The sequence below is a fragment of the Drosophila rhopaloa genome, unplaced genomic scaffold, assembly GCF_018152115.1.
Source record: "Drosophila rhopaloa isolate 14029-0021.01 unplaced genomic scaffold, ASM1815211v1 contig_2, whole genome shotgun sequence".
In the NCBI taxonomy this organism is placed as follows: domain Eukaryota; kingdom Metazoa; phylum Arthropoda; class Insecta; order Diptera; family Drosophilidae; genus Drosophila; species Drosophila rhopaloa.
In genome coordinates, this window is record NW_025335083.1 from 20,963,786 (window position 1) to 20,981,129 (window position 17,344).

Below are 17,344 nucleotides of genomic sequence, written 5' to 3' on the forward strand. Positions count from 1 at the left end.
AACTTGTCAATATATCGATAATTTGTAACTTTGTTTGGTGGCGCCATCTATTTGTCATATTCAAAAACTAATTTCTAATATATAATGCAGTATTTTTGTTTCCTTACAAAAACGATTTTACTCACCATAAGCTGACCTTTTTTTAATAAATATAAAAGAGAACGTGTAATTATTAAATTAGTTAATTTAAGGCATCGATTTTTCACATATGGTAAAAGAATCGATAAGTGCTGGCTTCCTGGCAACTCTGCTCTATCGATAACAGAGTTGCTCAGCCGTGCGCTTGAATTTCGTGTTTTGCTTATTCAAAGGGCAAAATTGCACAATAATTTGATTTAATTAAAACCAAAAAGCTTTAATAAGTAAGTTTTCAATCAGGCTGACTAAACTGCATTGGAAATCCCCGAGAAATGGGTGTAAAATCACATAAACAGCACGTTGTCGGCTAGAAGTGACGTTCTAACCTAAAAAACTGATGAAATTTCCAAAGTCCAGTCGGCTTTTTATTTACATATATATTTATAAGACAGTAACTATATACTTTCCGTTCTGTTGATTCCAAAGATAATGGCTGCTCAGTTCTTCAACCGCATTGGCCAATTGGGCCTCGGAGTGGCCGTGTTGGGTGGCGTTGTCAATTCGGCGTTATATAATGTGGAGGGAGGCCACCGGGCGGTCATCTTCGATCGCTTCACCGGCATCAAGGAGAACGTGGTCGGCGAGGGCACCCACTTCTTCATCCCGTGGGTGCAGCGACCCATCATCTTCGACATCCGCTCGCAGCCCCGCAATGTGCCTGTGATCACCGGCAGCAAGGATCTGCAGAATGTCAACATCACCCTGAGAATCCTGTACCGCCCCATTCCCGACCAGCTGCCCAAGATCTACACGATCCTCGGCCAGGACTACGACGAGCGCGTCCTGCCCTCCATTGCACCTGAGGTGCTGAAGGCCGTGGTCGCCCAATTCGACGCCGGCGAGCTGATCACCCAGCGTGAGGTGGGTACAACTGAAGGACGGTTTAGCTTTACTTATTACGAGCTTGGCAAAATAAGATATTGGAGCTTTAGAATCAAATTGAATTCATATTCTTATATCGTAGAAGTTTCAAGATATATGGTATCCCTTATGTTTTTTTTAGTATGTGATTGTCAAAGTAAAATCATAAAATCAGATATAGGTATTCCATTTCGAATTCCTTAGAATTCCAAAGATGAAAGCTTATTAACTAGTTTTATCGTTATTCACTTAGAGAAAAGTCTAGACTCTAGAAAGGTTTAATATAATCTACATAATTGGCTTTAACCTTTTTAGTTCTCAAAATGATTGCTTCGAAACCTTTGATTTTATTTCTGTCCATAATTCAAGTTCCTTTCTGTTATTTGTAAGACCACATTCCATTTTCGACATTTTAAACGCCATGAAAGAGATTTATTTGAAGGCCATTTTAAATGTGTTGGGCTATGTAAACACTTTTCCCCTTCACCTTTTTAATCCTATAATCATTATTAACTTTGTGTTTACCCTTGCAGATGGTGTCCCAGCGTGTTTCCCAGGAGTTGACGCTGCGCGCCAAGCAGTTCGGCTTCATTCTGGACGACATCTCGCTTACGCACTTGACCTTTGGTCGGGAATTCACGCTGGCCGTTGAGATGAAGCAGGTGGCCCAGCAGGAGGCCGAGAAGGCGCGTTTCGTCGTGGAGAAGGCCGAGCAGCAGAAGCTGGCTTCGATCATTTCCGCGGAGGGTGATGCCGAAGCCGCTGGTCTGCTGGCCAAGTCGTTCGGCGAGGCCGGTGACGGTCTGGTGGAGCTGCGTCGTATTGAGGCCGCCGAGGATATCGCCTACCAGCTATCCAGGTCCCGCGGAGTTGCCTACTTGCCCAGCGGACAGAGCACGCTGCTCAATCTGCCGTCCACCATCGCGCAGTAGCTGGGTGCATCTAGTTCCGTTAAGTTGTAACTACCTATAGCATTTACTAAGTACTTTTCGATTTTGTTTCTGCTGAAATATGCACTACTCTAATGCGTTCGCCCGACTGACTGGAGAATATGAAGCGAAACAACCAAAATTTGTCTCATGTAATCGGTTTTTCCATTATCTTCCCGATCGGGTTCTAAATCCGGTCGCAGTGCGCGTTTCGGATGGGGCTCAACTTTTGTTGTTTCCGTTTGGGCCGTTCGAAGGCGCGTCCTGCTGTATTGGTCCCTAAGATCTGCATTTGGATAAATACAACCCCAGTAATCAAAGAAACAGACCATTAAAAAATTTCATTATGAGAAATAACAATAAATAATACATTTTATTTCTGGTGTCTTATTGAGTTTTATAAAGGTTAGTGTCATTAGCTGGCATATTTATTTATATATTATAACATAAAGTTGACGTAGTGAAATTCATGAAAATTCTTTAATAATTCCTTAAAAGTTAGCATCTCTCGATGTTATCATTAAATTTGCCTATATTATCTTTTAAAACAGGTTAATCGACAGGTGCACGAAAATGCAAATTTTGTTTTTGTTTAATATTAATGGTTGCCAATGCTGTTAAATTGCTTTTATTGTTTTACAAATAGAGTATTCTTTAAATTTTGTTCCATGCTTATATTTTTTTGATTTCAAACTTTACAATCTTTAAAAACTGTCTATATATTCATTGATAGTTTAATAGTTTATAGTAGTTATACATCATCCTTTTCAAGCTCTCCAATTTAATGCACACAAAATATTTGATTTGCTATCTCCACTTGTATTAACCTCTTTGGCTTGGTTATGCAATCCCCCTCTTAAAGGCGCCATCGACATCGAGCCCCATAAGCGCCAGATTCTTTTTCTATTCATTCGCAACTCAAGTCGGCCATAAATCAAATTGTAGTATTCTTCACCCCAATCGACCCGAACTTCAGCCACCCGTAAAGATGCGTAATGTGGGTGGCTTGGTGGCTGGATGACTGGGTGGTTGGGTGGTGCACCCTACGCATTAAAATCGAAAGCAGAGCCGTTGGCATCGCATATAAATCTGTTGATTCAGTCAAGTGATTTGCCAAAGTGGCTTCGTTGAAATGTCAGGCACACACATTTCCTTCGCACTCAGCAACAGTTCACCCAGCAATCTTATACAGAAAGAAAAATAAATAAATTGCATGACATTAAATTGTTAAAATCACAAGTCATTTCTTAACCCACTCTTTAATTTAATATGTAGACACATCAGAACCATATTATTACCGTATCCATATACATTGATATTAAGATTTTAATATTATAAAAAAAATATATTATAAAATTCTATTGGTGAGCAGTGGGAATTGAACTCATAACTAGATGCCCTACCTCCATTATCGCTTCTTATGTACATGAACAAATGGGGAATTCATCTCGATTAAACATTGATCATTTAATATTAATTATTCAATATTATAAATCATATATATTTTTCTCTGTGCACTCCCTCATCCCTATTCAAAAGGCTCGACCTAGCTCACTTCCCCAGTAGCACAATGGGCATGTGAGTGAGAGGATTGGATTATTTGACGTCACAGTGACATGAGCGGTTCGGGCCCCAATCGAAAACCCCGTCATTTATGATGCTCGGAAAACCTGTTTCGCAGATGCGCGTAAAGCGTGCCATTAGCAGTATAACCGATTTCTTGTATTTACTATGAATTTTAATTTGCTTGCCTTTTTTCTGCGTGATTTTATTTTCTTCAGAGTTTAAGAAAACCCCATGAATGACTCATGATGGGGGATCCCAGCCGAGATCGATCTCTTTTCTTGAGGTACAGTTCAAAAGCACGTGATAAGAATTTAAGCAGATTTGTTTTTATGTTTTTAAGTTTCGGGGAGTAAAGATAATAAGGCTCAGCGAAAAGATATATTTCAAGGATCAATATTTAATTAAAGAATTTTATATATAAAAGCTTTAACAAAAACACCAAAACCAGATTAATTTAGGTTTTGGTGTTTTTGTTTAAATAAATAATATTCATGTTATTGCTCAGAAGTTGTTTGTTGAAATTATTTATCAATGTTTTCTGTTTATTTAGTAATGTTTTTGTTTTTATTTTTTGTTGAGCTAATAAAAAAAAAATTAAAGAAGAATTTGTGAAGAAGTGATATAGTACTTAGTTGAAGATATATATTAATAGAACAAAATGGTATCGGGGTGTTATTTTGCACCCCAACCGATATCGAGTTTACCGTCATAAAACTGAGTCACGAACAAATTAATGTACAAACATAACTTCCGAAAAAGTAACAAAATCACCGCGAAGAACGTGCACAAATCAAACCAGTGCAGAATGTATTTTTAATATGTTTTTTGTTTTTATCTGAAGTTCAGCGGCAGCAGCGTTTTGAACCGGTCCTGCGGAATGGGCAGCGCTGTTGGCCGGGCTTTAAAAGCCTTGGCCAAGAGCGAGTAGCGCTCAGTTAAGAGTCGAACGTCGAGCGCACAGCAGCTCCCCAAAAAATATTCAACAATTTATTTGCAGCCGACCTCAGTAAGGCAAACTCAAGTTGGGCAAAGATTTAGTTCGAAACGGAAACAAAGCTCGACAAGTGCAAATAATTAAAAGCAGTTAACTAAAGTGCACGGTGAGTGACGTGTGCCTCCCTATGGGTTTTTAAATACCTAAAGTGCTTGGCCAACATAATGAGTGCATGAAAAAGATTCATTTCGGTGCTAACGCTGCGTATACGTAATGCGGTTTGGGCATATCTATAACTGGGCATCTAGCCTCGCTTTTAGTTTAATTTCTAAGTTCACCTCAGCATTCTTTAGTGCCTTAGTTTTTTGGCTTTTGGTATCTGCATGTTTGTGTATCTATTAAAATAGGTTTTTGTGAGCTTAGTTGCTGGCAACAAGTCGCCGTCTCAATGCCAACTTGTTTACGTTGTTAAAAAGTGAATTGAGAAAAAATAATCCAGTATTAATTAACGCAAAGAATGCATTAAACATTCTAATTATCATATTAATTCACAGTGGAATAAATTAAGGTATATACTTTACTCAAGCATGCAACCAAAACGAAAAGGGCTTAAGAATAAAATGAAAAAAAAAACATAGATATACTAGTATGTAATTAATAGCATGAATTTAGCTAATTTGGTGTTTGTATACAAATAAGTCTCAGTGTCTCAGTCTCTCTAAATATAAATCTCTGTGTCTCATTTAGTAAATGTGTGATTAGCACTATCTGCAAATACTCTAAAAATACATCACCATTTCCACTTACTTTTAATAATCGCACATGTTTTTCCTATCAGTCTTTCACTAATAAAGTTCACTTCATCGCAAACACTTCGAAAAACCAAAATGAGCCATTTACCCATAAAAAACACTAACCTATCCAAACAAGCTAATGGCAATGGTAAAGCTAACAATTTGGAAGATAAGCTGGATCCCAAGGTTTCGGTATGTCTATAGGGATTACAAAAGCATCAAAAACCGATACTAATCCATTTTATTATTACCAATCCCTAAAGATCGACATGGAGGCCCCAGAGTTTAAAGATTTTGCCAAGACAATGGTCGATTTTATTGCCGAATATTTGGAGAACATACGCGAAAGGTAAGTGAGAATGAATCAGTGTTTTGTCAATTAACTTGAATTAAATTTGATTAGTCGCACTCGATACATATAGACTTTATTTATATAGAATCTGTTGCTCGACCTCAACTTTTGCGTTCAATTCGAAAGTACGATCTGTTCGATTCTGGGAAGTGAATGACATTTCGCACACGTTTGAGCATTAGTCATGGGAAAGTCTCGGCGATCGGACCTTCGCTTTGTTATATATATTTAAAGGCAGTTTAAGCACGACCTTCCAAGCACTTTCACAGTTTCTTTATCCATTGCTCTTGAGCCTAAAACTAATTAATCACTGCGGCATTAAAAAGGTTTTGTAAAGTTGGCGTGTCAAGGTCGATTTTTATGTAGATATAATTGTTTAGCAAACGCCTTGGGCAAAAACGAATGTCGGTTTATTATTCTTGAGAAATTCTAACGGTTTTGTTTCCATTACCTTGAAATAAAGTTTGAGACGGCAAAGTAATCAATTTTATTGAATTTTGCACCTGTTGTCCGTTTTTAGCCATTTACATTTCGTTTATATAGAAACCAGATTCATATAAAATCAACTTTTACTGCTGCGTAAATAAGATCATTGAATTTATTCCTAATTAAAAATTACGATATATGTATTTATATTTCTTATTGGGCAATCGTGACAACAAACTTTTTTTTGGCGCGCCTTACAAATAATAAATGTTTTCTGAAAATAAATTTACATTACCATATTATGTTTGCAAAATATTTTATCTTAATTTTATGAGATTTTTAAATTCAATTAAACTACATTTTTGTATTTGCATATTGTACCTAAATATTTTTTTTAATTAAGATGTCTGTATTTAATTCCGTAAAACCCCTAAGATTTCTTCCCCATTGGGAGCAGAGAAAGTGGAAACAAAGTCCTGTCTTCATCAGCTTTGCCACTCTTCATCCTTTTTATTATCACATTCCTACATATTGCTATTGATTTTTTGTTGCCACTGGCAACAAGTTGGGGATGCTTCTCCCCTTCCCCCTTTCCCCTTTCCCGATAGCTTTGTGTGGTAACTGAGTTTCAAAGTCAATTAGAAAGAAGCTTTTTCTGAATGGGGAAAGTGCAATCAAGAAGCTAACGCAATTATCCTTATTACAGACGCGTTCTGCCGGAAGTGAAGCCCGGGTACTTGAAGCCCCTGATTCCGGATGCCGCGCCCGAGAAGCCGGAGAACTGGCAGGATGTGATGCAGGACATCGAGCGGGTCATCATGCCGGGAGTGACCCACTGGCACAGTCCCAAGTTCCATGCCTACTTCCCCACGGCCAACTCATATCCAGCGATTGTGGCCGACATGCTGAGTGGTGCGATTGCCTGCATAGGATTCTCCTGGATCGCCAGTCCTGCCTGCACGGAACTCGAACTGGTCATGATGGATTGGCTGGGCAAGATGCTGGAGCTGCCTGCGGAATTCCTGGCCTGTTCGGGCGGCAAGGGTGGCGGTGTCATTCAGGGCACGGCCAGTGAGTCCACTTTGGTTGCTCTCCTGGGAGCGAAGGCCAAAAAGGTGAAGGAAGTGAAGGACCTGCATCCGGAGTGGGATGAGCACACCATCCTGGGCAAACTGGTGGGATACTGCTCCGATCAAGCTCACTCCTCCGTGGAGCGGGCTGGTCTCCTCGGAGGCGTCAAGCTGCGTTCCGTGAAATCGGAGAATCACAGGATGCGTGGTGATGCTCTGGAGAAGGCCATCGAGCAGGATCTGGCCGAGGGCTTGATACCCTTCTATGCCGTCGTGACCCTCGGCACCACCAACTCCTGTGCTTTTGATTTCCTGGATGAGTGTGGACCCGTCGGCCTGAAGCACAATGTGTGGATCCACGTGGATGCCGCCTATGCCGGATCCGCTTTCATCTGTCCCGAGTACCGTCACCTGATGAAGGGCATTGAGGCGGCCGATTCGTTCAACTTCAATCCGCACAAATGGATGCTGGTGAACTTTGACTGCTCGGCCATGTGGCTGAAGGATCCCAGCTGGGTGGTGAACGCCTTCAGTGTGGACCCGCTCTACCTGAAGCACGATAGCAAGGGAACTCTTCCCGACTATCGCCACTGGCAAATCCCCCTGGGTCGTCGTTTCCGCGCCTTGAAGCTCTGGTTTGTCCTCCGTCTGTACGGCGTGGAGAATCTGCAGGCCCACATCCGCAGGCATTGCAATTTTGCCCAGCAATTCGCTGATCTCTGCGTGGCGGATTCCAGATTTGAACTGGCCGCCGAGGTTAATATGGGATTGGTCTGTTTCCGATTGAACGGCAGCAATGAACAGAACGAAGCTCTTCTGAAACGAATCAATGGACGCGGCAACATCCACATGGTCCCATCCAAGATCAACGATGTGTACTTCCTGCGCATGGCCGTGTGCTCACGATTCACCCAGACCGAGGACATGGAGTACTCGTGGAAGGAGGTCAGTGCGGCTGCCGATGAAATGGAACAGGAGCAGTAAAGTGGAGATGAAGGTCTGTTCCGTGTTTTACATGGAAAATCAAATAGAAGAATTTCATTATTATTAGATGTTTACAAATGGACCAATATATCCAAGATACTTTAAAGTAAAATATTGATTGATATGTTAAACCGGAACAGATACTCAGCTATATTCCAATTGCGACATGTTTAGGGAATTTACATCGCAACAATAGATGGCAGGACTCGCCTTCCTTCATCGCTACATTAGACTTTTAGTGTCCTATCATCGTATCGTATCGTTGATGTTGTTAATGCTTTTATTGTTAACGTTCTACGCCTAATTAAAACATATGTATTCTGCTTAAAAATACAACAAAATGTAACTATAAATTTTGACTAGTGAGTTTCCATGTGGATATTTTGTACAATTTCGCAGCCAATTTAAAATTTCGCTTGCAGTTAAACGCAATGCTTGCAATTCAGATAGAAGTCAATGATGCGCTGGGCTTCCCGGATGCCACTGGACCGGGCTGCATCGATGGTTCCAAAGCCTTTGAGGGATGTGGCATCCCCGGCGAACAGTAGGCTTGGCGACTTCTCACCCAGCGGAGCGGCCAGACGCTGGACATCGCGGGCACTGCTGCTGGTAGAGAAGTACGGACGTCCGCCCAGGTAGCAGGCGGAGGTGCTCCAGTTGGAGCGCAGCAGTTCCTGCGGATATGGTACCAAGTGATTGCTTATACACCGCCTCAGCAGTCCGGTGATTTGTTCTAGCAGTTTGTCATCCGGCAGCTTCTCAATCTCCTCGTAGTAGCCGCCACCCACATGCACTTCCAGCACATGTTGGCTACTGGGCACTTGGCTGATCTCCACCACCTGTTGCGTCCAGTTTCGTTCCGGAACCTGCGGATCCAGGGAGGGATTTACGAGCGTTCCCAGCGGCCGCAGGTTGGCCTTTAGCCAGCGGCCAATGGGCTTCTTGTACGAAAGATAGATTTTGAGGGGATTGCCAAACCCCAGGTTGCGTATAGCCATCATCTTGTCCAGTGGCAGCGTTGGCCGGAAGAGTATGCCGGCAAAGCTTTTCAGTACGCCCAAAGGCAGGGTGCAAATAATATGGTCCGCACTGTACAGGCTGCCATCAAGACAACCCACACTTTTCAGGGGCGCTGGTGTCCACTGTATCTGGCCCACTGGCTTGCCGATTTGCACCTGCTCCTTGTCCAGTTGCTGAATGAGATCATCCACCACATTATCAAGGCCAGTGGGCACATAAAGTGGACGCTGTTCCTGTTGCACTGGACACTTGGCAATGTGCTCGATGTTCACGTACTCAAGACAGCAGCCGAGAATGCTGCCGAACTCCTTGAACAGCGACTGGAAGATCTCACGAGCAGCGAGCTGGTCTTCCGGCTGCTGAAAGGAGGCGCCAATGATGCGATCGCTTTCAGTCCTAAAGTAGTTCATCACATTGTCCAGAGAATGGAGGTCACCACCGGTTTTAACTCGCTCGGAGAGCTTGAAGCCGCGGCAGAGCTGCCGGAACAGGGTGTCGATAAGCTCCACCATGGCTGGCTTGATGTGACCACCTTCCTGCTCCACCTGGACATAGGTGGGTCGCTCCGGCTGCCTGATCTGCTTGCCCAGACCCTCGGTGTTGCGTAGTAGCTCGTACATCGAGTCCTGTGAGCCATCGATCTTCACCCACTTGGCGCCCAGTTCACAGTAGGTGTCGCCAAAGCGTTGGGTGTTAATCCTGCCGCCATACCGATCAGTGGCCTCCAGGATGACGGTGCGTCGAAAGCCATGGGACAACAGATGCTGGGCGGCCGAGAGTCCGGCGAGTCCTGCTCCAATGACCACTATCCGGGCACTCTGTCGGGCCGCCTCCAAATCCGGTCTGTGATGATGCTGGTCACCGATGTGATCCGCCTGGAGAACCCGTGCATTGTATAAGCCGCGCCTGCTGGCCAGTTTATAACTACGGGTAACGATAGAGCGTTTTAGTTGGTGGATCATCCCGGCAGCAGGAACTTACCATTGCATGGCAAGCGGCACTGGTTTCCCTATGTTCCGAAACGGATAAGTTTAATTTTGTGAGGACTTTTGAAAGGTTGTTGTGAGTACTAGAGGTGACACACCAAGTTATCGATTTTTGACCTTGCCGAATTTATCGATTGGCACGTAAGCATGGTATCGATGGGTAAGCTTGCGATGTTTTACAAAATACAGCCACACTTGCCCGCCAAGAATTTACATTTAAATTTAAATATATTTATATTAACTATCTATATATTTATTTAAATTTTAGTCCCTACACATCAGTTGTCGACTATTTAAGCCATTAGAAGGCCAATTATTATTGGAGAAAAGTAATATGTGTATTTACACACTCCGATGGGAAGAGTAAGATTTGGTGGAAAGAGATTTAAAAATGTGCTAGCTTAAAGATCGATATATTTTGAAAAAAACATTTGTATATTTTTCTCATTTTATTTATAAACATGTGATAAGCTAAGTAAAACAATTCGAACTAAGGACAACCTAAACATAAATAGTTAAACCGCAAGCGAATGGGACTGTTGCGTTCTTCTCACTGAGACTTCTCGTGCGATGCATTTTCGGTGGACAGTTGGACCTGGAAGTGTTGCGTAAGATCGGCCACGTTTCCCGTCTTCCGTGCCAGCAGGGATTGCTCCTCTTGCAGACCCGTCAGCTGTGATTCGATTTCCGTCCAGGCAAAGTCAATATCGGAGGCTTTGGCATCCATTCCACAAACGACGAACCTGAGAAACTGACGACCCGCATGCTCGGCCTTAACCATATAGATTTTCTTGCGATCCATGAGACGCTGCAGGAGTTGGGTCGTAACCTCATTACCACCTTTTGGTCGGAAGCAAACCAAACCGAGAGCTCGAGGAGCCACCAGCTCAAAGCGGGAATCCTTGATCACCAGTTGCTCGAACTGTTTGGCCAACTCGATATGTTTGCGCACATGATTCCTCAAGCCCTCCGCTCCCAAAGTCCGGAATGTGATCCAAACTTTGAGGGCCCGGAAGCGACGACCAAGTGGGATTTGCCAGTGCCGGAAATCGGGGATTTGCGACTGACCCTCGTGCTTGTGCTTCAGATAAATGCGGTCCACATTGAAGCTGTCGACCACTTTGTTCGCATCCCGCAGCCACATGGCCGAGCAATCGAAATTGACCAGCATGAACTTGTGCAGATTGAAGTTCAGCGAATCCACGCGATCCAATCCCTTGCGGAGATCCGCGCATTCATCTAGGGCAAAAGCCCCGCCAGCGTAGGCGGCATCCACATGGAGCCACACCTTGTACTCCTCGCAGACGGCGGACAAGGTTTCAATATCGTCGTAGGCACAAGTGCCTGTGGTGCCCAGGGTGGCGATGCAGATCACCGGAATCCTGCCCGCCGCCACATCCTCCTCGATGGCTTGCCTTAAAGTCTCCCCTCGCAGTACGAAATCCTCTCCAGCCGGGAGCAGCCGGATGGGCATGGCCGCCAGGACGCCAGCCTTCTCGATGCAACTATTGCTCTGATCCGAGGAGTAGGCCACCAAGCGACCCCGCACCTCGCTTTCGCTGAGTTCCGGATGCGATTCCCTGTAGCTGACGACCGCCTGTTCCCTGGCAGCCAGGACAGCCACCAGAACCGCCTCACTGGCCGATCCCTGGATCACACCGCCGCCGGGTCCCTCGCTGGAGTGCAAGAAGTGATCGGGCAGCTTAAGGAACTTGGCCAGCCAGTCCATGACCACCACTTCCAGTTCTGTGCACGCCGGGCTGCAGATCTGCGCGTGAAAAGGAGAATTAGTTACTATTGCGAATTGATAAATTGAGCTTAATAAAATATACATTCATTTTCTATAGGTATTTTCTTTTAAGAGATGTACGGAAAATATGGTAGCACTTCTTTTCTTCAAATAACTCTTTTTTTCATTTGTTTCCTTAATAAACACATTTTTTATTTATACCATTTTAACGTTGATTAATTTGTTAACCCATTTTCATGTTGGTTATTTTTAACTTGTTGATGCCTTGTAAATATATGACCTACAATTGGACTTCCAGAGTCCATAACTTTGCCAAATTTGAACCAATTTCAAAGTGACATACCTCTAAAGACTTGTGTTTTGCTTCTCAAAAAAACTGCATTCAAATTTTTCATTTTAACGTTGATCAAAATTTTGACCCATTTTCATGTCAGTTATTTCTATGTTTCCGATAACTTGTAAAAAAGGTGACTCCCATTTGGACTTCCAGAGTCCATAACTTTGCCAAATTTAACCTGATTTCAAAGTGGCATACCTCTAAAGACTTGTGTTTCGATTCTCAAAAAAACTTAATTCAAATTTTTCATTTTAACGTTGATCAAAATTTTGACCCATTTTCATGTCAGTTATTTCTAAGTTTACGATAACTTGTAAAAAAGGTGACCAACAATTGGACTTCCAGAGTCCATAACTTTGCCAAATTTAACCCGATTTCAATGTGGCATACCTCTAAAGACTTGTGTTTCGATTCTCAAAAAAACTGCATTCAAATTTTTCATTTTAACGTTGATCAAAATTTTGACCCATTTTCATGTCAGTTATTTCCAAGTTTCAAATGACTTGTAAAAAAGGTGACCCCCATTTGGACTTCCAGAGTCCATAACTTTGCCAAATTTAACCTGATTTCAAAGTGGCATACCTCTAAAGACTTGTGTTTCGATTCTCAAAAAAACTGCATTCAAATTTTTCATTTTAACGTTGATCAAAATTTTGACCCATTTTCATGTCAGTTATTTCCAAGTTTCCGATGACTTGTAAAAAAGGTGACTCACAATTGGACTTCCAGAGTCCATAACTTTGCCAAATTTAACCTGATTTCAAAGTGGCATACCTCTAAAGACTTGTGTTTCGATTCTCAAAAAAACTTAATTCAAATTTTTCATTTTAACGTTGATCAAAATTTTGACCCATTTTCATGTCAGTTATTTCTAAGTTTACGATAACTTGTAAAAAAGGTGACCAACAATTGGACTTCCAGAGTCCATAACTTTGCCAAATTTAACCCGATTTCAATGTGGCATACCTCTAAAGACTTGTGTTTCGATTCTCAAAAAAACTGCATTCAAATTTTTCATTTTAACGTTGATCAAAATTTTGACCCATTTTCATGTCTGTTATTTCTATGTTTCCGATAACTTGTAAAAAAGGTGACTCCCATTTGGACTTCCAGAGTCCATAACTTTGCCAAATTTAACCCGATTTCAATGTGGCATACCTCTAAAGACTTGTGTTTCGATTCTCAAAAAAAACTGCATTCAAATTTTTCATTTTAACGTTGATCAAAATTTTGACCCATTTTCATGTCAGTTATTTCTATGTTTCCGATAACTTGTAAAAAAGGTGACTCCCATTTGGACTTCCAGAGTCCATAACTTTGCCAAATTTAACCCGATTTCAATGTGGCATACCTCTAAAGACTTGTGTTTCGATTCTCAAAAAAACTGCATTCAAATTTTTCATTTTAACGTTGATCAAAATTTTGACCCATTTTCATGTCAGTTATTTTTAAGTTTCCGATGACTTGTAAAAAAGGTGACCAAAAATTGGACTTCCAGAGTCCATAACTTTGCCAAATTTTAACCTCTAAAGACTTGTGGCTTGATTCTCAAAACATTTATATTCAAATTTGTCAACTTAACTTTGATTAATTTTTCGAGCCATTTTTATGTTAGATATTTTTAGGTTTCCGTTTGCCAAAGTTTGCTGCCTTTCTTGTTGGGTCTGTAACTTATTGAAAACTTATTCTTTTACTTCGCTTAATCAATTCTTTGCATATTTAAATTTAATTATATGACCTGCTCAGATAAAGGTTCAACACAATGACTTTATATCGTGACAATTGCCGATTGATTTGTGGGAAAAACTCTCTTCGATCTGATTCAGTCGCAACCTGTTTGTCGAGTTCTTGTTTTTACTTTCACCCACTGAGCACAATGGGCACCCATTCAGGCGGCCAAAACAATGGTTAAAAGCGAGATTTCACCACCCATTTCACCAGCGATCCGACCTACCCAGCTGAATCCGATGATGCCGAACCCGCTGGCCAGCATCTCACCCACAATGGAGGGATATGAGGTGCTGGTTGGGTAGTAGGCGTGCATATGGGGCGATTGCCAATGGGTAATACCCGGCTTGATCACGCGATTGATGTCCCCAAGGACTTCTTTCCACGACTCGGGCTCTTCCGGCATCTCCGTGGGTAGCAGGTCCAAAAGATAGCCAGGCTCAACATTGGGCAGCACCTCATCATCCCGAATATTCTCCAGATAGTCGGCCACAAAATCGACTGCGGCCTTGCCAAATTCCCGAAACTCCTTGGCATCCATTTCGCTGACAATGTTTCGATTTCGTTTTCTATTTGCACTTTTCACGTTCTGTTTGTTTTGGTTTTATTTTTCCGCTTTCGGTTTGTTTACCCAACACGATTCCCAATCAATTCGGTGATGCTACTCCAAGTCGCCTGAGGTTCACTCTGAAACCGATCGCCGGTGACGACCGGCTTTTATACACCGACCTCTCTGGACAGACTCCAGTGCTGTCCGTTTAGTCGTTTTCCCAAAATCTGGCTACTTTAGTTTTATCATGTTAAAAGAATTTTTTTATTAATTAAAAAAAAAAAATTTGTCTTTGACTGCACAGAATTATTTGAACAATTAAATGTGGAATTTAATGCTATTGAAAAATAAATCAAAAATAATATTCAAAAATTTGTTGTTACCAAAAATTGGAATCTATTAATAGCCCTTACAAAAAAAAACACATTATAAAAAAATCCTTAATAATTTAAACTATTACCTATACCTAGGCATAGACAAATTATAATTATATTATAATTTATTATTTTATTATAATTTTCTTATAGCTATTGTTTTTTAAAGGCTCATCTTTAAATAGCACAGTGGGACTTGAAGCGTGTCGAATCTCTAAGATTAGGCAGTGCAAAACGAACGCCTGGAGAATAGTTTATGGCGATCGTATAGCTCCGCCATATCATTATAGAAAAACAATTACTTGGCAATTTTCTTAATCGATAATCGTGCCAAACTACCAAAGATACCGATTGCATAGTTCTATGAACTATGGATTCGATAGGGATTTCTCATGTTCTGCATTTGTTTGACCGACTGTTTTGTTACCAACCAAACCAAAGTAATCACTGATTCCAAATGCCTATGCCTACCAACTGTTCCCACTTTTTTGTTAAGGCTATTGCGCTGCTCTTTTCGCCTAATCAGTTCTCTCTTAGCCTTTACTCTTTTAACAAAAACGATTGATTAAATTTAAGCGTAAGAAATTAGTTCATCTAACCAGCAAAATTTGGCTAAAACTTAAATTATGTATTATATTATACACTGATTTTGATAAATGGTATTGATAATGGTTAAAAAATAACTTTTTCAGTTTAGAAGGATGACTTAAAACTGTTCCCACATACAACACTCCGGTTTTGGTGTTTTATTTAAGTGGTTATTACTGATCATTCTCTTAGCCTTGCTCTCTTAAATTTTTAATAACCACTAAATCACTATATGTTTAGGAGAATCCACTGATCTTAAATACATTTAAGATATTATTAATTTGAATTTTGATTTTTTTTAATCGGTGGGAAAATATCACTTTTGACCCATATAGTTTACTCACCCAACTGAAGCCCAGGACTCCGATGCCCGCGATCAGGAGTTCACCAATGATGGAGCCCGCCGACGAGGAGGACGGATAGAAGGCATTGAAGTACGGCGATTGCCAGTGGGTCAGACCGGGCAGGATAATGGTCTCCAGATCCTTGAGGACTTCTCGCCAGTGCTCCGGTTGCTCGGGAATTTCCTTGGGCAGTTGATTGATCACCGCATACGGAGTGGTGGTGGGTAGGACGTCTCTAGGGGAAGAGATGGCATGTTCAAAACACGTTTTAAAGGATTATCCTCTACTCGACACACACCTATCTCGTATCCCGCTCAGATAGTTAATGAGAAACTCGATAGAGGCATGACCAAAGTCACGAAACTCATCAAAATCCATGGCAAAGGATGATCCTGATTAATCCAAAACTAAAGCGCGATCTTTTTGAGGAAGTTTGAGAGTTAGCCGCTCGGTTAGTTCCGCACTTGTGCACCGCTGACATTCGAATCTACAAATGATCTGGCTGCGCTTTAACCAAGTCTCAATGGGCCCCGAATCTTAAGTCGTAGTCGCGTAGGCCCCCCCTCCTCCACTCGAATAAAAAGTTCAGAGGGAAAACAATAAAAATCTGGCTATGTGTGAAAATGTGCACTGGCAGCAAGTTTTTTGTGTCGGCCCATTGCCAAGATTTATATTTATATAACTATCACAAAACAAACAGAAAAAAGATCACCAGACAAAAGTGAAAAATGTCGAAGAAGAAAATTTAAATAAACTGCTTGTTAATTGTCTATTAAAATGTGTTATCCAAACATGAGCCGTCGTGGAATTGAAACTATACTTTGCTTACTAAATCCCCGTATTTCTCTCTGAATCACTGTCAATCCGGTTCCATATTATCGCATCATCAGCAATTAACTGTCCCAAGTCGAGCCCATTTGGCAAAATACTTCATGTGTTTAACCATTAACGGCTCCATTAGATAGTCCCAACAAAGCGTTGGAAAATTTGAAAGTCAAAGTTGATTTTGTAACCGCGGAAGTGAAGCACCGAATGGGACACCATAAATTGGGATTGGATAAAATTGGATCGACTTGAAACGGTCTTCGTTGAGTGCATTTCAACAGCCATTTCCATTCACGATCACTTTCAGGGTCATGCTGCATTTTTATGCTCTTAGCCTATATATCTTAAAACCCGGTACTCATTGGGTTCAAGGGTATACCTGTGTTTCTGTGTTAATGGCTGTTGCACATTGTTAATAGGTACCAAAAAATACAGGGTGCACATTGAAAATATATTTTAAACATTGTTGGACTTTATTCACAAATAAGGCATATTTGAATAAATTTATTACTTAACAAAATATTTATATATTCTGTTTATAATATACAAAACATAAATAGAATATGTTTTTGGGCATGTTAATATAATAATTAAAATTCCTTTTGCCTTAAAATAACTTAGGTTTTTTCTCTAACAAACGTGAATCTTAGTTATCCCTAAAGTGCAAATATTTTCATCATTAAATTGTAATTTATCGGTGTGCAACAAACTTTTCGAGCGAACCATGGATTCCAGCTGTTCGCGGTACTTGGGTACCCCATCCCGTTGAACCCAACCCATAAACGACC

General features: G+C 41.4%; 4 protein-coding genes across 6 annotated transcripts; 2 read left to right on the plus strand and 2 right to left on the minus strand.

Moving 5' to 3' along the window:
- Positions 1–251: 251 nt before the first annotated feature.
- On the plus strand, positions 252–2,304 carry LOC108043596 (protein l(2)37Cc). Its single transcript, XM_017122370.2, has 3 exons — positions 252–362; positions 565–999; positions 1,533–2,304. Exons 2-3 carry the CDS (start codon positions 568–570, stop codon positions 1,929–1,931), a joined length of 831 nt encoding a protein of 276 aa, XP_016977859.1. The 5' UTR covers positions 252–362; positions 565–567; the 3' UTR covers positions 1,932–2,304.
- Positions 2,305–4,349: 2,045 nt separating this feature from the next.
- LOC108037866 (aromatic-L-amino-acid decarboxylase) lies at positions 4,350–8,407 on the plus strand. Of its 2 annotated transcripts, XM_044460416.1 has the most exons (4): positions 4,350–4,594; positions 5,267–5,414; positions 5,486–5,571; positions 6,707–8,407. In XM_044460416.1, the coding sequence occupies exons 2-4, from the start codon at positions 5,316–5,318 to the stop codon at positions 8,052–8,054; spliced, it is 1,533 nt and encodes a 510-aa protein (XP_044316351.1). In that variant the 5' UTR covers positions 4,350–4,594; positions 5,267–5,315; the 3' UTR covers positions 8,055–8,407. The 2 variants fall into 2 exon arrangements, with proteins under 2 accessions (XP_044316351.1, XP_044316352.1); XM_044460417.1 differs by lacking the exon at positions 5,267–5,414 and having other exon boundaries at positions 4,404–4,594.
- Positions 8,317–10,154, minus strand: LOC108043590 (protein anon-37Cs). The gene is made up of 2 exons (XM_017122363.1): positions 10,056–10,154; positions 8,317–9,998 (listed from the first exon to the last, which is right to left on the minus strand). Exons 1-2 carry the CDS (start codon positions 10,061–10,063, stop codon positions 8,477–8,479), a joined length of 1,530 nt encoding a protein of 509 aa, XP_016977852.1. The 5' UTR covers positions 10,064–10,154; the 3' UTR covers positions 8,317–8,476.
- Positions 10,155–10,461: 307 nt separating this feature from the next.
- LOC108046297 (3,4-dihydroxyphenylacetaldehyde synthase) lies at positions 10,462–16,219 on the minus strand. Of its 2 annotated transcripts, XM_044459652.1 has the most exons (3): positions 16,030–16,219; positions 15,732–15,966; positions 10,462–11,828 (listed from the first exon to the last, which is right to left on the minus strand). In XM_044459652.1, exons 1-3 carry the CDS (start codon positions 16,107–16,109, stop codon positions 10,611–10,613), a joined length of 1,533 nt encoding a protein of 510 aa, XP_044315587.1. In that variant the 5' UTR covers positions 16,110–16,219; the 3' UTR covers positions 10,462–10,610. The 2 variants fall into 2 exon arrangements, with proteins under 2 accessions (XP_044315587.1, XP_044315588.1); XM_044459653.1 differs by lacking the exons at positions 15,732–15,966; positions 16,030–16,219 and adding an exon at positions 14,102–14,550.
- Positions 16,220–17,344: the final 1,125 nt, after the last annotated feature.